Source organism: Engraulis encrasicolus, chromosome 22, assembly GCF_034702125.1.
Source record: "Engraulis encrasicolus isolate BLACKSEA-1 chromosome 22, IST_EnEncr_1.0, whole genome shotgun sequence".
Taxonomy (NCBI): Eukaryota; Metazoa; Chordata; class Actinopteri; order Clupeiformes; family Engraulidae; genus Engraulis; species Engraulis encrasicolus.
This window is the reverse complement of record NC_085878.1, coordinates 51170526-51194998: the sequence shown is the minus strand read 5'-3', so window position 1 is coordinate 51194998 and position 24473 is coordinate 51170526. Positions and strand designations below refer to the sequence as shown.

General features: G+C 40.0%; 1 protein-coding gene across 2 annotated transcripts in view; it reads left to right on the top strand.

Annotated features, from left to right (window-relative positions):
* vps13c (vacuolar protein sorting 13 homolog C) overlaps nt 1–24473 on the top strand; it is a 127051-nt gene that overhangs the window by 18261 nt on the left and 84317 nt on the right. For both annotated transcript variants that reach the window (XM_063188627.1, XM_063188628.1), the window contains exons 6-18: nt 792–901; nt 1324–1383; nt 4160–4219; nt 4697–4777; nt 5518–5575; nt 5682–5809; nt 10876–10982; nt 11474–11645; nt 11822–11884; nt 14693–14837; nt 19172–19266; nt 20559–20701; nt 22344–22536. In XM_063188627.1, the coding sequence (XP_063044697.1) occupies nt 792–901; nt 1324–1383; nt 4160–4219; nt 4697–4777; nt 5518–5575; nt 5682–5809; nt 10876–10982; nt 11474–11645; nt 11822–11884; nt 14693–14837; nt 19172–19266; nt 20559–20701; nt 22344–22536 (1415 nt within the window). The remainder of the gene's footprint in view (nt 1–791; nt 902–1323; nt 1384–4159; nt 4220–4696; nt 4778–5517; nt 5576–5681; nt 5810–10875; nt 10983–11473; nt 11646–11821; nt 11885–14692; nt 14838–19171; nt 19267–20558; nt 20702–22343; nt 22537–24473) is intronic.

Sequence of the window (24473 nt, the reverse complement as noted above, 5' to 3'; positions counted from 1 at the left end):
CCCTCTAAGGGTTCCCGACAACCAGTTTGGTAACCACTGCACTAATGCACATAAGAATTAGGAGAGGCAGAGAGTCTGTGGGGAAATTCATTCTTTCTATCTAACTGAAAGTTCTTCTCGTTCTTTTCTCCCTCTAACTATACTAACCTACTGTTATTTCTGCCAGACAATCTGACTTTGATCTATTACTTGATTTCTCTGTGTACTCACTAATTCTATCCTCTTTTCTCACGTTTGTGCGAAGGACAAAAACGTAAAAAATGTAAAACCTTTAGGAAAAGTAAGCACTCCAAACAAAAGTCAGGTATGTGTGTGTGTGTCTGTATTTATATTCTGTGTATTGTGCCAATTAGTGAAACAGTACAGCTACATTCACACACATCGCTACTAGTTACTCGCTTCTAGCTCACTTGCTTGTTCGTCATTTGCTCATGGAAGGTTCTCTTACGTTCGCACAGGTTACTGTCAATGCAAAAGCGTTAGGTTAACATTCCAATTAGCTACTCGCTTACTACAGTAGCATTACTCGAATTCAAAATATTCTTATCTTCCTATCCTATTCTTGTCCAGACCTCGATTCGCTGGAACACATAAACATTCTATTGACTTCTCTCGCTGAGCGAGTAACTGGTAGCAGTCACAATATCAGTCCGTCTCATTTTGTTTTGGTTTGACCTGTTGTACTTGATACTCAGTTGGATTTTTTACTTGAATTAGGGGGGGTTTCAGGGGATTTTGCATCTGAACTCTTCAATTGGGCTCATTTGTGCTCATTTAACACTTTTTTTCAGAAAAACCCAAAGAGGAGAAGAAAGACTCCTTTGTTGAGAAGCTTGCCACCCAGGTTCTCAAAAACCTCCAAGTTAAGGTCACCAACATCCATATAAGATTTGAAGATGGTGTAAGTAACCTTCATAGTCCATTTTAATTCAGTACAGTAATCCCAAATAAAAATGATGATGTCAAGCACATTGCACGACCAATCAAAAATACTATGCCCATACACATACATGCAAATATTAAGACAGACCAAACATGTTGTGTTATGCAGTTCATACAAAAAAGCATTAACTTTAAAACGTTAACCAAATATTATATTAAAGCTGGCATTCATAAATCAAAGTCAAATGTATGAAAAAACTCAGATAGTGATCTGAGCCCAAGACAGAATGGTTATATAGTTCACAGAGAGGAGACAAATTTCCTCCTATAGTCGTATGGAAATATTGTTTTATCTTTTGTTCTTTTCAGCATACTATGTTAAACCATATTATTATATTACAATGTAATATCATATATTCATTTTTCCCTTGTCTTTGAAAGGTCTCAAATCCAGAGAAGCCTCTCTCCATTGGCGTGACCCTAGCGGAGCTGAGCCTGCAGGTGAGGCCCCTGATGTGTAGAGGTTACTGTATATAGATTTACATAGAGACTTGACAGAGGTAACAAATATGTCTGGTCGGTAACACTTTATTATTTAGTGTTACATGATCTACAAGTATTAGCACTAATACATACAATGTTAATGACTGTATAAGTAACTTGTAGGGCATGTACTAAGCAAAATGAAACCTTTGTTAGGCATGTATGCACAAATGTCTTGTTCGTGCACAATTATGGATTTATTACCAATATAACCTTAGTAAGCCTAGTAAGCCTAGATTTCTATTTATTGTGCATGAACAAGACATTTGCGAATACTGTACATGCCTAAAAAATGTTTGATTTTGCTCAGCACATGCTTTACAAGTGACTTATACAGGCATTAACATTGTATGCATCAGTGCTAATAGATGTAACCGTCTATTCAGTCCCTCCAGTTTTTCGCGATTCAGCGATCGCGTGGATTCATGCAAATTCAACGATATTCCGCATAATTTCACGATGCCGCGTAATTCCTGTAAAGCCGCATTTTTCCCGCAAAATTTTCCCCTTTGTCCCCTTCAACAGTGGAGTTTATTGATTTATATTTTCGTCAAAAAATAAAAATGTGACTACAATACCACCGGAGACGAAAACCAATAGGAAGCATTTTTGTTAATATGTCACTGAAACATTGAAAAATAATTGCCTGCTATTTCGCAAGTCGACCCTCATCTCAGCTGCTCCGCGTCTCTCCTCCCCTCCCTCACTATACACGCAGGCGTCGGACACCCGTGACCTTTTTTTAACAGCTGTAGCCTACTTTTCAGTGCAATCCTGGCTGGAAAAAGTAGCCTATTGTTGCCCATTTATCCATGACGAAGAAGTGTATGCAGTCATGAAATAGTGGCGGTGCTGTCGCACAGTAGCAAACATCTTACGTTAGCCTACATTTTTGAGCAACTTCTCCACTCTCCCCTGTCGCTTTCATGAGCATGCTACCCGACGGTCGTTGTCTGATCTTTTTTCAATGTTCGCTATGTTTGTAATTTAAGGGTCTATGTCTATGCGGATAGGAAGTGAACGGCCCTTCCACGCTTTCACTGTGTTATTGCAATAAAGTCTTGCGAATCCATGCAACCATGCACACAACCATGTCAACGAGAGCGTGTATGCCATCACAACTTTGCATCAAGCAAATGCAACAGCGTGCAATACGAGCACGAGAGAGAGAGAGAGAGAGACGCGTCTTCCAACAGGTGACATTGTAACGCTTGCATACAACCTGGCTACTGTACCCCGCGACGCTCTTCATTAGCCTACTGGTAGGCTATACCCACAAGTATTTTTTCATAACGCGCAGTCCCGTTTTCCCCCGAAGTCGTTCTAAAATATCGACAGAGATTTAGGCTATGAGTGTCGCGGCCATGATTTTTTTTACACATTGGACGCACTGGCTTATAAGACGCTCTGGCAGTTTTTGACAATATTTTATTATTGTCAATATTTTATTATTCTATTAGGACGTGTTTCTGAATCTCTCTCTCTTAAGCCTGCTTAGACTGATTGTGGTTTTCAGTTACCAAAAAAATCCAGAAAGGGGTGCAAAATCTTTGCAAAAAATGAGAAAATGCCGCAAAATCTTTGCAAAAAATGAGAATTACATTTTGACCGCAAAAATCACAAAATCCCAGTGCAAAATCCTGGAGGGACTGTCTATTCAAGCAAGCGTTCTCTGTGTGTTGGTTGATGTGTACAAAGTCATGTCTAGTTGTTAAGGAGTTGGTCTTAAAGGTGCACTGTGTAAGATTTTTAGTTGTTTATTTCCAGAATTCATGCTACCCATTCATTAATGATACCTTTTTCGTGAATACTTCAAGAATTCAAGGAGATTTATATACATATACATAGAGACACTTTCGTGTCACTTGTATTGAAATGCATGGCCAGTGCAAAACAAGTGTGCAGTAAAAAGGTGAAGAGGAAAGGTGTGTGTGTTGCGCGTGTGTGTGTGTTGCGCGTGTGTGTGTTCGATCAAGTTAATTAGAAGGAATTAAGTAAGCAAATGGCATGAGGAAAGAAGCTCCTTCTCAGTCTCTCAGTTCTAGCTCTGTGACAGCACAGTCGCCTTTCAGATCTCAATTTTTTGAATAGTCCATATCCTGGATGTGATTGGTCTTTGAGAATTTTATGGGCCCTAGATAATACTTCACGGCTGGCAGAGGTTGATAAATACAGCGCTCAGCAGAACTCACTATCCTTTGTAGTTCTTTCTGTTCACGCACTGGCATTTCTGTACCAGGTGATGACTTACCACCACCATCAAATTCTGAATATTCATTATGACTGGGGAAATTGCATTTTTCATACATGAAAAGGGGATCTTCTCCATTGTCTGCCATTTTGAATTTCCAGAAATAGACATTTTTAGCTGCAAAGATTACTGTACTTGGGCCATACTAGAAAATATTAGTTTATTGCTTTGTAAACTTTCATGAAAAGATCAAATTTGGCAATAGGCAACCCAGTTTCAATGATCAGCATAGTTGCAGTACCTTTTTCGACCATTTCCTGCACAGTGCAGGTTTGAATCCCATCCATATCGCTTCTTACACCCCTATCCATGGCTGCAGTGCCCTTGAGCAAGGCGCGTACCTCCACATTGCTCCAGGAACTGTAACCAGTACCCTGAATTTAACTGTTACTTGCTTTGGATAAAAGTGTCTGCTAAATGTAATATAATGTAAAAAAAAGTTACATTCTGGTACTGAAGTAGTATGTGTGTTGTATATTTCAGACCACAGATGCCAACTGGAACCCATGTATCCTTGACGAAGCCTCTAAAGTGTTTTTCAAGGTGATGATGATGACCAATGCCGTGTTCAGACCAAGAGCGAACTACGCTGCCTGGTAGCGTGGGTAGCAGAAGAAGTTTCGCCTTGAATTCGCTGTATTCGTTCCAGACGCAGCATTGACATGTTTGATTCAGCTAATCACATAACGGCTCTGGCTTGACAGCCTGGGACATTCGGAGATATGAATGTTCCGATTGGTTTTCGTTGAACAGCGTCCGAGCGAATTCGTCTACGATTAGATTGAGTTTAATCGTTAAAATTCACTCTGGTCGCTCAGGAAGCTTCGCCCCTGGCGTATTCGCTTTGGTAGCGCTGGTCGCGTGCCCTCCATAGAGAAATAATGACTTCCGTCGCTCCATTCACTCTGTTCGCTCTTGGTCTGTACACGGCACAACAGTGTTGCTTTGTTACATTTTTTTATTTTATTTTCAAGTAATAACATGATTTTCTCACGAATGTGCTTTCTTTTTAAACCACAGCTGGGGTGTCTGAAGTCCCTGTGCGCTTACTGGAATACCACCAGAGCATGTTTGTCATGTGGGTCACGGGAGGAAATTGTGGTAAAGCCTGTATTAAAAATAAAATCCCTTCATATTAGTTTTGTATTGCATTGTTTGCATAAGAGAAATATCACTCCACTGCAGGGTAGTACATGTTGCTCAGGTTATAGACAGTGATTTCAACAAAGTAAAGCAAATTCAGGCCATACCAGAGTTTATTCAAATCATCAACTTCAGCGCTATCTATCTATCTATCTGTCTGTCTGTCTGTCTATCTATCTATCTATCTATCTATCTATCTATCTATCTATCTATCTATCTATCTATCTATCTATCTATCTATCTATCTATCTGTCTATCTGTCTGTCTGTCTGTCTGTCTGTCTGTCTGTCTGTCTGTCTAAAAAGTATCAAATACCTTGGTGCACTAATGAATTCACACAGACAACAAACATCCAAAGTATTATCAGGAAATCCAGTGAGTGATTGTACAGAATTTCAACAATTTCAATTATAAAACCCTAAACTCTTTATTAAATTAAAAACATTCACATTAGAAGCCTCGTGATCAGCCGCCATTTTTATTTTTGTTGCCTTGAAATTGCTTGAACTGGCATGTGGTATCATCATGTGGTAGCAAAAAGCTTTGAAATTGGGTGCGGTTTGGGGGCGTGCTAATAAGGTGGGTAAAAGTCAGTCGGCTCCTGTATGGGCGCGGAGGGCAGAATGACATAGATAATTCATTCCAAGCAGGTTTACTGTACATCTCTGTCTCACATCTCTTTATCTCATAATTTCCAGGACAGCCTGAGAGCGGGAGTCAATATCAACGACCAACAGCTGAAGGATTTTGAATACAGTATGTTGTATTTCAATTAGTCGATAACTTGGTAGATAAACGGTGTACTTTTGTTTTACTCCTTCATAATGCTTAATAACGAAAACTTCTCCTTTTTTTATTGCAGTATTTAAACCTATATTTGCAACAGCAAAAATCTGTATCAACCCAAATGCAGAAGTTGAGCTGAAGTCCCCTAAAGTTACCCTGCATCTGGAGGTGGACAAAATATCTCTCGATTTGACCAAACCTCAGGTATGTCAGCACCCACCTACTGGGCAATATGAAAAAAACATGCATCACAAGATCAATACATATAAATCATACATGTATATCACGATAACGATATACAGCTCCAGGCCTTCTTATTAGAATACCATGAAAAAGTTGATTTATTTCCATAATTCCATCAATACTGTTAAACTGTCATGGATTGTAGATTCATGGCCCAGTTTTTTAACTATTCCAATCATTATTTTTTTTCTTTTTATATACGTTGGCCTTCCAGCTCAAAAAAACCATGAATTGGGGAATTCGCATTATTAGAATATTGTTATAAAATCACATTTTTCTTCATCAAAATTCGGGTCACATTAAATCAGTTGAAATTTGGTACTTTCTACATAACATGCAATGGTCAATACTTGGTTAGGACATTCTCTGTCTTCATAATGGCCATGATGCGTTTAACATTGAAGTCAATGGCAAAAACAGTGCATGGGAGTTATGGAAGCCCAGATATCCTTGATGCTTTGCTGTCAGCTGTTCTTGTTTGTTGACCTGGTGCCCCACACTTCACTCTTCAATATACCCTGTAGATTTCCATGCCACGTTTTGGTGTCAACTCACCAGTTTAATTCTAACTCAACAGAAATAAAACCCCATTCATTTTCAATGGGGTTTCATTTCTGGTTATTTAGAATTAAACTGGTGAGTTAGCGCCAAAACGTGGCATGGAAATCTACAGGGTATATTGAAGAGTGAAGTGTGGGACACCAGGTCAGCTATACAAAAACAGCTGACGGCAAAGCATCAAGGATATCTGGCCTTCCATTACTCCCATGCACTGTTTCTGCCATTGACTTCAATGTTAAACGCATCATGGCCATTATGAAGACAGAGAATGTCCTAACCAAGTATTGACCATTGCATGTTATGTAGAAAGTACCAAATTTCAACTGATTTAATGTGACCCGAATTTTGATAATATTAAGACAGAGAGAGTCCTAACCAAGTATTGAACATTGCATGTTGTGTAGAAAGTACCAAAGTTCAACTGATTTGAAACAAATTTTGATGAAGAAAATTGTGATTTTATTACAATATTCTAATGATGTGAATTCCCCAATTCATGGTTTTTTTGAGCTGGAAGACCAAAATGTGTAAAAATAAACAATTTAATGATTGGAATAGTTAAAAAACTGGGCCATGAATCTACAATCCATGACAGTTTAACATTATTGATGGAATTATGGAAATAAATCAACTTTTTCATGGTATTCTAATAAAAAGGCCTGGAGCTGTATATCACAATATACCACAATTGCGTATCTTTTCAGTTATTGTCTTTATTTTCCGTTAGTGTGCATAGTGACAACACAAAACATTTTTAAATTATGTTAAATTGTATATTAGCTGTAATAATGGATAAAGTTAGTTTATCACGTTAGAGGAGAAAGGGCATGATGGACACTTCTCTATCACGTTGACGACATACTGTATATCGCCATATCGCACAGCCCTACTGTACACCTAACCTGACATATACATGGGTTCTGAATGTTAGTAAACACAATGTTATGAGGAGGGGCAAAACACTGGCAGCCAACCACGTGCACTATTTTTTTTTGACCGACAGCGGTTTGCAACAATCAGAGGTTGAGTTGTGCGCAGATAGTTTCGCGCAGTCAAGTTATAGGCAAACTTTGGAACCCATGTATACACCCTCTCATAAAAATGGACATGCAGTCCACTTTGTTTGATTTGAACTGTGCTGTGACCAGAATACGCAAACCAGGACTCGACAGAAGGCTTGCCTCAATGCAGCTGCACTTGGTTCTAGCCCCTCTATGGGTTGTCTCAAGTTTCTTTGTGGTTGCATACAGTAATACAAACACAGCTAATTTTAGAATCGCCATTCATTCGTACGCTGGCTTTGAATCGTCGCAGAGTTCGAGATAGAGACGTGGTTTGAACGCCAAAACGGCCGGCTCGAAAAGGGGTTAGGGTGGTACATTGTTCGCTGGCCTACCCCCTTTTATTCGTTCCCCAGACTCGTTTTTCCCCCGTTTTCGGTCTGTTTTTACCCTCATTGAAATATATGGTAGAATGTTCTGAATGGCAGAATAACCTGGCAGTTAACATGAGAGATGACCTGTCCTCGGTTTTTAAATAAAATAAAATAAACCGCTTCACCTATCGCAGGGGTGCTCAGTACGACGATGGCGGTCGACCAGTCGATCGCGAAGGCAGTATTGGTAGATCGTAGGACATTAAAAAAAAAAAAAAAAAAAGTTCCCTGATACCCAGAATCTGACAGGCTAACTCCAGGCGTCAACGCTGTATATAGCCTACAATAAACACAATGTTGTCTTCAGATAAGGACAGTGTTGGGAGTAACGAGTTACAAAAGTAACTAATTACTGTAATGCATTACATTTTTGAGTAACTCAGTAATGTAACTGATTACAGGGGAAAAAATCGGTAATATGTCCTCGTTACAATGCAAGTAACTTGCACATTACAACGCATTTTTTTCACCTACATTTTGTGTGGGTATTTTGTTTTCTTTATACAATGTTCGCGGATCACCGCGAGATCAGCTATTGCATCGGATAGGCCTACGTCCGCGCAGAGATTTTAAAGTTCCATGCAGAACATTGCTTCCTCTTTCACGCTTCGTCTCTCGAAATGGCAGGCTGACAAAGGATGACCGATCCAGAGGATCCAGCTTGCGGTGCTGACTGAGCGAGAGAACTAAGAATAATAGTTCTAGAGTTGAGAGTGAGTGACAAACTGATCTCCGCACAAAGTCACGTGATTCAGGCGAGCCACGAGCTTGCAAACTGACTGGCTGGTATCCTCGCAAACATATTTGATAAGACATTTTCCCCGGTGTGCTGTAGGCTATATAATTCATATTCAAAATGGGCCTACTGTAGCAATGCATGCATCTTCTCTTTTATTAATAATAATTTTCAAACTCGTAGTGCAGTGAGGTGGCCTTATGTTTCAGCCAAGTGCAACGGAGCCTGTGCTGCATGCGTCCGTAATAGATTTTTTTTTTAAACGGCGCATGGTGTGCATGGTAAGGTGTGGTAAGAAGAGAAAGGATTAATCATTGTATTGGTGAATCAATATTGTATGTGGGTAAAATGCAATTCCTGAAAATGTTGGTTTTCAGTCTGCAGGCTTCCAAAACGACTTGTGGATGGCAGGTGAAAGTCATGCCACCTCATAGATTTGCACTGTATATTGCCAAATCCTTATTTCCAGTCATTTTGGCTAAAGTAACTAAAAGTAATGCAAAAGTAGTGTAATGCCTTACTTTTCAAAAAAAGTAATGTTGTAATGTAAGGCATTACTTTTAAATGACAGTAACATGTAATAAGTAGTGCATTACAGTTTTTGAGTAACTTTCCCAACAGTGGATAAGGAGGATAACTGTCAAGCGCAATACTCAACAAACTCTTCACAAGTCATAACATCGGAGCACAAAAAATATGACGGCACGAGACGTTTGTAGATACCGTGCGCTATATGTTCAGTTAGTACAGGCAGCGTCACCGCTCAAAAGAAACAGCCAGGGAAGAAAACAACAACCCGAACACTGGCAATCCCCTGCTTTTTTTTACAATGCTCTCAGAAGTGCAGGCAAGATGCAACTCCGGCATTGAGCGTGGAGTTGGCTACTTCGATTAGATTTCATAGAGAGTGAATGCTGTGTGCCTGTAACCTGAGTGCATGTGCGTCTTTTCAAATGGTCTGTTCAGCTTGGCCGCTTGACAGAGAGCGCGCTTTTCGGTTCATTCAGTAAATGTCTCCTTGTTTATATTTTGGAACTTGGGATGTCTGTAACGTCCACAAAGACAATATCCATGTGAAAACGACAAACGCCCGCAAACCGCTGTTCTGTCTACTTCTCACAGCTGCATTAAAAAAGTCCTCCATGAAATCCCAAACCAACATCACTTCAAATAGGTGACATCAAGCATGCACACATGAAATAACACTTCAGGCTCTGCACTCATATTAAAGTGAAAAGGGGATTAGGATACATAAAATCTGTCCAGAAACCAAGAGGGCACATAAATAACAGTCTTCATTAATATTATGTTAATTTATGAAAATTAAATTTATCATAAACTTGATAGCCTACTATGGTCTCCCTTTGTGATCAAAAACATTCCAACAATTCAACAACAATTTACAGTAGCCCTAAATAAGGTCTGTATGAGGTTGTTATTCACCGCTGATTCACCTTTCATTATTGATGTGTAGGCCTATTCATACAAATACATTCTGATTGTGTTGAAATTGCATTTCTAACTGCTGCATTTTCAATTTTTTTCGGGGGAGAAACCCCCGGACCCCCAGTAGATCACTTTCACACACCCATTTCAATAAGTAGCTCACATGTTGAAAAAGTCTGAGCACCCCTGACCTATTGACTAGGTGTGTGTGTGTGTGTGTGTGTGTGTGTGTGTGTGTGTGTGTGTGTGTGTGTGTGTGTGTGTGTGTGTGTGTGTGTGTGTGTGTGTGTGTGTGTGTGTGTGTGTGTGTGTGTGTGTGTGTGTGTGTGTGTAAGCCACACGCATACTAATAGCATTGTCTCTGCGCAAATGCAGTCTAGTTTCTTCTTGTATTTCTGCCTGAACTGAGTTTCTGATTATTAAAGTTATTAATGGGGCAGCCGTGGCCTAACGGGGGCAGCCGTGGCCTATCCGTTAGAGAGTTGGTCTTTCAATCTAGGGGTTGCAGGTTCGAATCCCTCCTGACCTCTCCCTACATCTCCATGGCTGAAGTGCCCTTGAGCAAGGCACCTAACCTTACATTGCTCCAGGGACTGTAACCAATACCCTGACAAATAATAACTGTAAGTCGCTTTGAATAAACGAAAGCGTCAGCTAAGTGCAATGTAATGTAATGTAATGTAATGTAAAGGTCCTCGCTAGCAAATATAGTCTTATATTTTGGCAAGATTGTGTTTGCACCTCATTTTCACCTTCAAAACTAATTGTTTACATCCTCAAACAACAAAAATAATTTTATATTTAACACATTTAGTAAATGTATATGTTTGTGTCTTTGGACTTAAACAGTATCTGACCATGGTGGAACTTCTCGAGTCCTTGGACAACATGATGAAGAACGCTCCATACAGGAAATTTCGGCCAGAAGTTCCTGTCCATACAAATGCCAGGCAGTGGTGAGCTAACTTTGAAGTGGACAGATGTGTCTGAACAGCAGTGTTGTCAGATCGGGCGGTTTCCCGCCCAATTGCGCTGCTTAGGATGACAAAAAAGGGCATTTAGGTGTTTTTTTTTCCTGCAGATTTTTGACCATAGAAATCAACTGAATTTAGTTCAATTTGGGGGGATTTGGTGCTTATAGGCGGGTTTGAGCGCTTTTTTGGGCTGATTATAATCTGTCTCATCTGGCAACCCTTCTAAACAGAAATGCTGTTGTAGAGAGAGGGAGCACTGACTAAAACTGCCTGTATACCTTGTGTCTGGTGCCCTACTGTGTGCAAATCTTGCATAAATTGCGCATGGCAATGTGTCAGCGCACGAAAAGTGCACGCACACACATATCCAGCAGGAGTCAATTAATTACTGTGTGAAGTAATAGCGCATTTTTTCTGGTAATAGCCCCATTGATTGAGGAAATGTGGGCATGTGTTATTTTCTATACATGTAGGTGGCAGTATGGCATTCAGAGTGTTTTAGAGGTCCGCATCAGACACATGAGAGAGATGTGGAGCTGGTCATATATCAGGAAACATCGCGAGCGACTGCGTGCCTACAGAGCTGCTTATAAAAGTCATCTCATCAAGGGGAAATTAAAGAGTGACAGTGACACACAGATAACGGTACATGAATCCACGTATTATATACACTCTATCTATCTATCTATCTATCTATCTATCTATCTATCTATCTATCTATCTATCTATCTATCTATCTATCTATCTATCTATCTATCTATCTATCTATCTATCTATCTATCTATCTATCTATCTATCTAACATTTTTCCCTTCCTCTCAGGAACTGGAAAAAGTCCTGGATGTATTCAACATTACAATGGCACGGCAACAAGCCCAGATGGAGGTGAGTCATTCAGAAGCTAGTGGTGTGTGTGTGTGTGTGTGTGTGTGTGTGTGTGAAGATAAAAATATACATTTTGCATGCTGTATTGTGTACTGTTTATGGAGTGTATTTATTGTATCTGTTTTATATGCGGACACAGGGAAGATTGTCGTTTTATTTTATAACACTTCTGATAAATAGTAAGTAAAATAGTGTAATATTTTTAGTAGTTGATTTACAGAATTCATCCTGCCCATTTACAAGTGTTACTTTTTAAACAAATACTTGCCACCACCATCAAATTCCAAGTATTCATTATGACTGGGAAAATTGCACTTTTCATACATGAAAAGGGGATCTTCTCCATGGTCCGCCATTTTGAATTTCAAGAAATAGCCATTTTAGCTGCGAAAATTGTTGTACTTTGGTCATACTAGTAAATAGTGATTTATTACTCATTAAATATTAATGAAAAGATCATATTTGGCAATCAGCAGCACAGTTTTCATGACCAGCATAGTTGCAATATCTATTCAGTTGAAGGTGAAGATTGTGCACCCAGGAAAAGGTGCAGGACAAAGGCTGACTGTAGTTTCAAAGTGAGAGGTCCGCACACTTAAAGGGACACTGTGCAGGAAATGGTCAAAAAAGGTACTGCAACTATGCTGCTCATTGAAACTGTGCTGCCTATTGCCAAATTTGATCTTAACATGAAAGTTTACTAAGTAATGAACAAATATTTTCTAGTATGGTCCAAGTACAGCCATTTTTGCAGCTAAAAATTGAATTGAATAGAAAAATTGAATAGAAATTCAAAATGGCGGACCATGGAGAAGATCCCCCTTTTCATGTATGAAAACTGCAATTTTTCCAGTCATAATGAATGGGCAGCATGAATTCTGGAAATAAACAACTATGGGAATGGGAATTGCTCTCAAGCCAACAGGAGAGCTCTTCAGAGGGTTGTGCGTACAGCTCAGAACATATGCGGAACATATATCTCTTTTTTTAATTTTTAAAAAGCAAAAATAAATTATTTTTTATTGTTAATCTTTTTGAGGACACAAAAACACAACAATTTTTACTCTTTATAGGCTTCAAACCTATAATAAGACGTAATAAACTAATCTTGAATCTTGAATCTTGAATCTTGAACTAAATATCTCACACAGTGTCCCTTTAAAATCCTTTTTGGTTTCTTTTATTATTTCATGGCTGGATAATGTTTCTTTACAAACACAGTCTGAGTGGTGTTTAGAACATGCCTGATCACTAATCACCACTCAGACTGTGTTTGTAGAGAATCTGTTGAAGACTGTGAAGTCGAAACGTTATCCAGCCACGCAATAATAATGCAACAAATAGGATTTTAAGTGTGCAGACCTCTCACTTTGAAACTGCAATACCTATTCTGGCTACATCCTACACAGTGCACCTTTAAGGGTAGAGTATGTAATTTTAGTAGTTTATTTCAGGGTCATTCCACGCCAATTAAATAAATCTCCATGCACTTGCGTCTCAAAAAAATTCTAGGAAAGGATACCACTTCACTTAAAAAGAGAAAGCTTTTCTTTTGAGTGTCTAAGGGAGACCCGGTAATGTTTTCAGAATATTTTGAGATTGACCTAAAATAACCTAAAATTGACCTTAAATGACCCCTTATGAATGTATGCTGCCCACTGGGGGTCATCCAGTGGGCCAGCAACCAAAGGAAATTGTTCAAGGAGAGAGAGTAGTTTATTTGTCAGTCACATACAAATACATAACCAAGGTTACAGCTTGTAGTGAAATGATGGTTCTGGTAAAACTCACACCATGCAAAATCATTAGACTAAAAATGTCAACATAAACACACACATTAAATAAATAAGCAGGATAGAAAATGTCCCTAGATGTCATGTCAGATTGTCCATAGATGTGATGATCGAGGCGGGAGTTACAAAGCAGACTTACAAAACAGACAGCTGCACGGTGTCCGAGGCTCCTCTGTGCCGAGACGGAGACTACATCACGGAGGGCAAAACTGCTCTCACCCCACGCTACACTGTGATGGTCTCCATTCATTTGGTGTCCGTGGTGGACCTCTTGTAGTCAGTAGTGCAAGGCTTGTCGCTTGTTGTGATGATATTCTTTCACTGCAGAGCCGGTTGGTAGGCTATGCGCATTCTGATCTCCATGTTCCGTTACGCTGCGGTGATCCGACAACATCGATTTCGATAAATCAATAAAAACAAAAATGCAGACGGCAATAAGTAGCACTTAAAAGTGCTTTCTAGAAACACACTGTCATATCTGTCCAAAATGTTGACTTCATATGGACTAAATAGATTTAAAAGATGAAAAAAATTGCACGGTTTTGACGGCGTTACCAGAGAGGCAGCCAAACAATGCAGTGCCATGGCAAGAAGGGGTGCAGACATAACTCAAGAGTCTCTAAGCAGTTCATCCAGTTCACACACAAAATGTCCTATTCATAATATTTTTGATGAATATTTACCACCACCATGAATTTCCAGGTATTCATAATGAAATACTGGTAAATTCATTACACGTTTGGCACATGAATACCTGTAGATGGACCTTCTTTGCGTCTGCCATTTTGAATCGCCAGTCATGGACTACTTTGGTCAGAATTGCAAATATTTGTTTATTACTTAGTAAATATTCTCGAAAAAAATCAAAGTTGTGAATGAGCAGTATGTATTTTGAAAATAAATAACTAAAATGATATGCTAGACGTTTAACACACACACAACATCACACACAACCACAACGGAAGCATTTTTATCTGCAGTTATGCTTATGCCTGTGTCACGTACTTTTTCTCAGGTAATTAAATCGGGTCAGAAGGTGGTGGCTAATACAGAAGGCACCCAGAAGCAAAGCGGAGGATTCTTCAGGAATCTTTTTTGGCGCAAGAGCACAGAGCAGCAGAGGAAAGATGGAGAAGATGAAGAAGAGACAAAGTTGAAGCGTAAGAGTCAAGTCAAATTTAATTATTCATTTATTTATTTGTATTTTTTATATAAGTTATAGCACATTTCATATGATAAGCAAATAGCGTAGCATAGATACTGCTAACAAAAAGGTTGTTGTTGGTTGATGGATGGATGATATACTTTTGAGGCTTTCCTTAAAGAGGTTATGAAACGATAACAAACGGTCATTCCCATTAAAGCCTTGTTTTTTCTGATAGCATCGATGAGACTTTGAACCCAATCATCCTGGAGGAACTTGTGAAAATGGCAACTCAAAGTGTGAATTCTGTGAAATTTGGTTTGACTAATGAGCTGGGCTGTGACGTCAAAGAGGAAAGTCCCTTGTTTGCTAGTATGGCGATCTGAGAAAACAACACACATTTGATGGACCCACATCTTATAAAGGAACCAAAATTCTGATACAAACATCAGCGTGTCGAAAAACCGCACATCCAACCTCATGAGAAAAAAAAAACAGCAGCACAAATCTATTTCAGAGGCACTGATACATCTGCAGAAAGTGACGTCTGACAGGCGAAGTGACATAGCCTGACAGTTCGTTTTGTTTATGGTTACGGTTGCTAAGGGCGCTTTGCCATGACCCAAAGATGACGTGGCGTGTGTATTTGTTGACAAATGGGGGGCATTTTGATTCAATTGCGCGATATAGTGTGATTGAAATGCATGTACATGCAAAAATATCATCAACTACAGAAAAAACTGAGGTATTAGGCTGTTGGAAAAACACCCTAGATAGCCTGAGTCCTCAACATATTTTTAGCGTTTATCATTATTATTATTTTTTGTGCTCAAAGTCACAGGCGTCGCGTGTCCCTCAGCCTGACTCTGAGGACGAGGTGTGTCCAAACGTCAACCACACGTGCACCACAATACTAAAAACAATCAAACGCTTCAAAGTAGGCCTACGCTATATCTCCGTTTATTCGCTAAGCAGTAGCCCAGTCTGTGCGTTGGCTGTCCTCGACTGAGAGCACCACGAAGGCTAAAGCGCGGATATTCTCCCAAAACCAATTCATTGACCAGTTGAATGGCAATCAACAAAAATTGCATATCCCGAGAGCATTCGTATCGGTTTGGCATGTAATGTGCATTACCCTTTCCTGAAAACAACATACAAAGCAGATGGACAAGGTAAAACGAGTAGCCTAAAGCAAAGCAGTGCACTCACCTGTCTTCGTGCCCGAGCAGTTACAGGGGCAGTTTCAGTCTGCACGCCAGCAATGTCAATTGTTGGAACTGCTTGAGGCAATAGCATTCTCTTCAGTCCAACCATGCCCACGATCTCCACATTTGTGGTGAAGCACGAGGGGTGGAAATGTGCCGAGCACAACAGTGACCACGAGCTTGCTTCAAAACCACGCCGGTGCCTGCGTACGAATTGGATCCAAAGAGCCCTTGTTTTAGCCTTCTCCTTGTCGACCACAGTTCCATCATTCTTCACAGAATGGAACGTAACACTTTTTGGGAACGTTTTAACATGACTTTTAGGACAAAATATCACCCAGACAATTTCCCATTTTATTCACAAGGCTGAGAACTTTCAGAATCTGTCCTGGAAATGGTCAAATTCCTTTACTTTGTTTTCGTTTCATAAAGCCTTTAAAGAGGAGGAAGAATGACCCATCATTTGACATGCCTGGCAGCAAATTGGCTAATGTGCTTTTGAACGACCACTAGCTGGTGGCCAGGAGTGGCACTGCAGCTATGTTATCGCAGCATTAAATAATAAGCAGTAAATAATGAATGGGTGCCAATGGGGCTGTACGCTTCTCATAGAACTATCTGCCCGTGTGATTTTTTCCCCTGGAAACAATGAAGTCGCGTTCGATAGATATGAGTAAGTGAAAGCATTTGCCGACACGTTTGCATCTTGTCAAGTGTTAGATTCGTGAAAATGACCCTTATTTCAACTATAGCAATGACATAACACGTGACAATCGACTTTACGGCACTACGCCATTTGTTTTGTAGTTTTAAGTCTGACTTCAGATGTCGATGTGTTTAAAAGTTATGTTAGGATTGTTGCGGACACCTGTTATTTATTGCATTTAAGGTGGTGGAAAAGCGGCATGTGTAGGCCTACATGGGGTAAAGGAAATGACTGCGCTCATCCTTAAGAATTTGGGCACCTTCAATTAACATGTTGGACGGTGGTGGGGGGTTTTGAGGTGTGTGACCGTAGATGTCTCTGCTAGAATCAGTCAGAGTGCGTCTCTCATCAGCTCTGGTCGTGAATAGTCGCAGAGATTCCTCAGCCAGCAGGTATTAGCCGAATGCTAGCGTGTTGCAGGACAAAACTAACACGTCTTTGGGAGAACAAAGCCATGTCAGGAACCTTTAACTTTACTTCTAATACAACTTCCATGATAAGGTACAGAATGTGCACACATCTTTACAAACCAGAGAACAGAACCGTCACAAATCCCTGCTGAGCAATTTAGCCCAATAGGCTCCCATTTATCTTTTACTTGGCTGCGTTCGCCAACGGGGCTATAATGGGAGCCAATGAGAGATGCCTTTCTCATAGCTTAGAGAATCTCTGTCTCTGGCTAACTTTTGCTCTCCTCCATGGCCATTGAACTGTCCCGCCCCATCATCCTCCATGACTGAGATCCCCAGAGCATGGAAAGGTACTGCCTCTATGCTTTCAACAAGTGTATCGTACATGCTGTCCACTTCCAGAGACAAGTCATATACAAAATAGTTGTACATTTGTACACTAAAAGTGTACAAAAATATATGACTCCGTATGCACTCTTGTATTTCTTTTGAAACCAAATTGAGTGCAGTTGATCTTTGCCACCATACAAATGTCTCAACAAAACATTGATCAAAATAAATAAAGTATGCAAAAAACAATCCAACAATAAAAGCATAATGTGAATTTGCTGAATGAAAGAATGATACAGATTAGGTTCTTTGCTGCAAAAAAGTTTTTAGACTCATTCACAATTTCATCTTTGCTAAAATACTAATAAAAACAACAACATGGTAAAACTGTCACAGTCATGTGCAGTGTATTCTTGCTGTGTGCAATTCATTTCCAAGTGTTTTGGTTCCCTTATAAGTTAATTTATGCTTTAAACAGCTATCCTCAATTAATTGTTCAGGTTGAGGACATGGCACACCATGTGACCCACAATACAATTTAAAAAACGTGGGTGGGTGTGAACATTTTTTGAAGAGGTGTGTGTGAAAGGTGTTGGGTGGAGTATGTGTGTAGGGGGTGTTGCGTCATTGCAAACTGACCCATTCTCTGTCAGGCATGTGAAATGGAGGTCCATTCTCCCTCACCTTTAACCTGACTCTCACCAGACGAATTCCTTCCGCCTTGCTTCACGCACTAACATCTGGAGGTACGCCATATGCATAGGTCTGCGAAAGTGTGGTTTTATCAAAAATCCTTGCATGTGATTGGGGAAACACCTGTCTGGCATTTGTAATGAGGTGCTACTTTAACTTTGTCTGGTTACCTCCAGACCTAATCACAAGTGAGAATAGGTCTGGGGACCTGCCTACTATAAATTCCGTAGGGGGCCGAATACTTGGCTATTATGACACCCTGCCCTACTCTCTGATTGGACAGAGACACCAGAGAGAGTAGAGAGATATATATATTTTATATACTTAAAGAATCTCTGGAGACACTGTAAAGGTCGGAATGATTGGCCATTATGACACACCCGTCCTGCTCTCTGATTCGACAGAGACAGGAACCATGATCTTGTCCGTTATGAGTCATAGTCGCCATGATGTCTTTCAGATCGAAACGATTGTGTAGAACTAAAGGCAGTATGGGAGTTCCCAGGCTAATTTTAACTGCCCACAGATTGGAATATGCAGTTGAAATTATAGTATCAATGTCGATGAGGGAGTGCATGCGAGCGGCCACTGCTGCTTGAAACAGCTGTGGAATTTCACTTATCTTCCCCTTTTCCATTATGGTTAAATTTTGACTACATCTCATCTCTGAAAATCCCACGATCCTGATCTGGTTTATCTGCATTTTGGTTTTGAGATCAGAGCAAATTCCAAGGTCCTCCAGAGCCCTCGTGTGAGCTCACAAAGCTGAGTGGAAACTGTCCGGTGAAAGTCAGGCAAGGCTCTCGTGTTTTCAAATTGTCTGTTGTGAAACATTTCAAAGAAAGGCTTTTGGCAGTAAGACACCTTTCCTACCAACAGAAATGGTGATTAAGGGTTGAAGAGCATTTTTCATGACGATGAAAATGAAAATCCTCCTTTAAAAAAAAAGGGGGGGGGGGGGAGGCACTACTGTGTAAATTGTAAAAATGTCATTGTGCATCTACAGCTCTGGATGCAATTCTGACATCAGACGAGAAAGAAAAGCTGTACACTGCCATTGGCTACAGCGGCAGTTCACACAACCTGGCTCTACCAAAACAGGTATTCATTCCACAACCTGGCTCTATCAAAACAGGTATTTCTGTGTATGTTTTAAGATGTTGTCCCTCTCCAGTAATAAAGAGTAACAAGGACATGGTTATAGACTGTAAACAGATCCAACAGAAAATCTACACAGTATAGTATATAACCAGGGATTCTTAACCTTTTTGACGTCGAGGCCCCTTTTTTCCAGTGCGCAGTGTCCCGGGGCCCATACCCACATTATTATATTACATTATATTAGGCTATATTGTATTATAGGCTTATATATTATGATCTAAAGTATAAATAAATAAATAGGCAATTACTGAAGTTTTTTTTTAGGGATAGCCCTATATTAATTAATGTTAATGTTAATCTAATTTACTCTCACTCATTAAATCCACTCACAGTTTAGCAAGCCAGAGTCATTCACACATAATATGAATGCCTCTCTGACAGCTCAAAGTTTTCGTGACAGCTCTTGACATGCGCTTTGTAAAGAATCTGCTGATCGTAATTTCAAGATGCTTTTCTATACAAGTGGAAACGCGACGTGGGAAGAACAGACATTCCACAGCCGGACGGAGAACTTTCCCAGTAGGCTATCACAATTTGCAAAATTTGTGAAAGGACTGTCTTGTTGGGGACACTTGGACAAGTATAAGGGATAAAGATTCAGTAGCCTAACTAGAATTATTTTGAGTAGCCTAGCCGCCTAACTGTTGAATACCTATTTCTCACTAACACGTGAGGATATTAGGACACAGACGACGTCGCCGAATCAGCTGTGAAGCGTAATTTCGCTTTTCTCCAAATAGCCCATTGCAAAGTGTGTTGCCATCTTGTTCTTAATGACTCTCCCCCAAACAAAAACAAAAACGCTGGGTGTGGTTATTGCGCGATGACAGAGTTGCGTTTGAGGGAAAAGACGCACACTAGTATCTGATAACTACTGGTCCCGCTGCCCACTGGTGGTGTCTGCGGCCCTAGAGGTTGTCAGCGCGGCCCAACTTTGGTCCACGGCCCTATAGTTAAGAATCCCTGGTATATACAGTGTGTGTGTATACATGTTGTTCAAAATAATAGCATCTAATAGCAAACATGCTACTTGAAATGAACCTATCTGGACTGTAGCATTATTTGATTTTGGTGGAATAATGTTTCCATACATAGAACATGGAACTGCCTAATGTAATGAAATGTAACAGGTATCCGACAGCATCTGTCTGAATGCAGTACATTGCTGTGGTGGTCTGAATATTGTTTTTTATAGTACGTTTTTGTGGTGGTCTGAAAATTGTTATTTACAGTACATTGCTGTGGTGGTGAGCGTGAAGCTGACGAGGACCTGGATCACTCTCAGGGAAACGGAGGACGCGCCTGAAACCCTGAAGGTGCAGGTGGTCGAGCTCACCACCGAAATCTCCCAGAGACCCGGTGCTCAGGCCATAAAGTATGTTCAGTTTAGTTTTAGTTTATTTAGTTCAACAAGGACCATGCAAAATAGTCATTGTTTACAAAAGTAAAAAGATGGCTTGTGCCAGATTATAGCTAATAGCTAATTTCCATCTGCAGTCCCTGGACAAGGTAAATCAAAATTAAAATACAGTACAAATACAATTAAGAGCGGAAATGTAAATTTTGTTTCTCTCTATACCATGAAAGAACATAGGTACACAGGACTGACATCAAAGTGCAAGACAGGACAAGTAACAGTGATTTTTTTGACCCATATAGCACTCTCCTCTGTCTGCTCATGTCAGCATCATCCTCCAGTGTATCAGTTAGGATGTGCGGCATGTGCCCCAGGTATTTTGTGGCATTAGCTACCCCCAGCTCTTCTTCAGATAGATGAAAGGGAGGGAACTTAATTTTCAGGTCATCCTTGGTCCTGCAGACCATTACCACACTCTTTTTAGCATTATATTTAATATCAAACTCCACCCCATTGTCTGAACAGATATTGAGTAGCTTGGAACCCACTACTACTTGGGGATATAATGGTAAGATCATCAGCATATAAGAAGTGATTAATCATCATGTCACCATGTTATGTTATTCAGAAATCTGCCAAACATGGAACTGTAAAGATTCTCCTTGGATAAGGGAAGAGTTTGGATAGAAGTCTGCGGAAGTTGGTGCAAATAGTTAAACCCCTACCATCTACAGACCTGAAGGTCACCTTTGAACAGTTTTGGATAGCCCTTTCAACATTCACCACATGTTAAACACTGCACAAAGCAGTGTTTCTGGGGTGGAGACCAAGGCAGGCTCCATTGCTCAGCAAATGTCATGAAAGGGAACAGCTGATGTCTGTATAAGCAAACACGGGCATAGCACGTCCGTTAGGAATCTTAAATCTAGTTTAGGAAGGTCAGATGAAGCAATAGTAGAGCTTTTTGGCAATGCACAGCTCAGCGGCCTCACAGGCATCATCCTTTACAGGAAAATGTTAAACCCTGTTCAAGATCTTTTGGTTTGAAGTGAAGACCATGCGCTCTAGACTCTAGCAAGACAAAAACCCACATCCAAAAGCACAGTGGAATGGTTGTAAAATGAAAAAAAACACTGTTCTAAAATGGTAGCAATGATTCTGAATGTAAATCCAGTGGAACATCTTGGGGGAATGGGAAATTTGTCATTAGGAGAAGAATCCTGTACCTGTTCAACATGATGAACATATTGCAAAGGAAAAGTGGGGGGACATTCTACCAGAGAAGTGCAAGAAGCTTGTTGATGAATACAAAAACTTGGAGGCTATCTAAGAGTGTCTAAGGGCCTGCAACCAAATATTAAGGAGGGGTGCCAATATTCCTGCACATGCCCTTCTTCTTGTTTTTCTTTGAAATTACAAAATCAATTTCGGAACAAATACTTTTATATTCTAAATATCTTCGGACATCCAATTAAAAGATCCTGGTGGTAAAAGTTGTAAAAGTAAAAGTAATTTCTGAATATATTGATCATTTTGTAAATAAAATGAAGGGGTGCCAAAACTAACTGGCAGCGCTGTATAGTCATCTGAATCTGTATGCTGTACATATCCTACTGACGGGGTCCTACCCATTACCTCCTGGTCTCCTGTCTTTTTTCAGGTTGGAAGCTGGTTTGCAGCACTGGTATGTGACTGGTCTACAACAACGTGGAGTGGTGCCTTCAATCATCACATCACTTGGAACTAACACCTCTTCGTTGCTTAGCGTACGCTTTGAAGTGAATCCTGAAGACTCAACAGCTGACCAGCTTCTGTACATTCAGTCGCAGCCTGTAGAGATCATCTACGATGCAGTAAGATATTCTCACACTCGGATGATTACATCCACCGCAATACAGTATGTGCATGCCATTAAGGGCAACCGTGGCATAATGGTTAGAGAGGTGCTCTTAAGATAAGAGGGTTGCAAATGTAAGTCATTTGGAATACGTGGAACTGGATTGTAAACCAATGAGCCCCGGTTGTCCATCATTTCCTTAAACATGTTGTTTTTTTTCCAAATGTTTTGATGCCGGTTCATGAATTTTATCTATTTGTTGAATATTAGTCTGGTCTGACTAGAGTAGGTTTTGCAGCCAAATAGGTTTATGTACAGTTGAGGATGATATTATTAGCCCCCCTCCTGAAATTAGACATCTCTCTTGATTTCTCAGTGAGAAGGACCATTATGAACCATTTCTGTTATTCTGGAAACAAATACACTGATGGAGATAATGTCCAATGAGTTGAATTTGGATTTTTCCATTTTCACAATGAGTTTAAACAAAAAAGGGTAAAAATGGCAAGGACAAAATTATTAGCCCCCTTATCATTAATAGTCAATAGAGTGCCATTTATGAACCAAAACTGACATCAGGCACTTTGATTAGTTGTTAACTATGTTGGCACATGCCCTACCAGGCATTGTCGCTCATTTTTTCATTGCAAATACTTAACCTGGTCCAAATTGCATGGATGTTGAGGATGGACATTCATTTTCAGCACTTCTCAAAGACTATCTAAAGTATTGAGATCTGAACCACACCATGACCATGGTTTTAGTATCGTTGGAGATCATTTGAGCAATTTTGGATGAAAGTTTTGGGTTATTATCTTATTGAAAGATCCAGTGAAGATCTTAGCTTCCTCTATGAGCACATTTTTGCATGGTCACCTTCCACATTCCATCATAATCTTCTGTTTTTATGGTGCCGTACACCCAAACAAGGTTTCCTGTGGCTGAGACTGCCACAGAATTATGCTTCCACCACCATGTTTAATTGTGGAAACCATGTTATAAAGTTTTAAGGACTATCCCTTTCTTCACCTGACAGAAGCAGAATTCATGCATCAAAGCAGGTGCAATTGAATCTCATCTGATGAAAGCAGAGACTTTCAAAACTCATTTTTGACTTTCAAATGTTCATAGGCAAAGCTCAACAACACTCTGATATGCACCGCCTTTAGTAAAAGGGTTCTTCTGTGACGATGGCCCCAAAGCCCAATATGATGACAAGCCCTAACAGCTGTCTTTCTTAAAACTTCAGGTGAGGCCAGGTCAATAACAATCATCTAGGCAGGTGTCCAATGCTTCTTTGGTCTAATGAGACTAAGCAGTTTCCACAGTTACAGCATGGAATACAACAACCCTCAGAATATGAATTATGGTCAATTGAAGAATTAAAAATTGAATATAAAAAAACATATATTTTTAAATGGCCAGTTCCTTGTCTAAACGTAGCCTGCAGTGTCATTAACAACACCTGAAATGCTGGTGTTTGGTTCTTTATTCATTTCAGAGATAATGGGACTCAAAATTATGGCATCATACAGATCACCTAGTAATAATATGGTAATACCATACTAATATCACATGACGGCATGTCTATCGGAATATGTGAAGGATGGAGATGGTCCATGAGGATGCAAGAAGTTCAGTTTCACCTCTCCAGTGCTCGGCATACATTCCTCAACACATGCTAGCCACTAGTTGACATCATATACAGCTACAACATGCCCTTTGATGCTTTCAGGTGTCCAATGCTTCTTTGGTCTAATGAGACTAAGCAGTTTCCACAGTTACACATAGTGGTGGGGGCATCAAGTTTTTAGACTGTTATTCAGCCTCAGACCCAGGGAGTCTGGGTATGGATCTGGATTGCTGGGTCCTCCAACAACATTGTAACCCAAAGTAAACATTTAAATTAGTTCAGAGGTTCTTCAAGGACACTAAAACCATGATACTGGAATG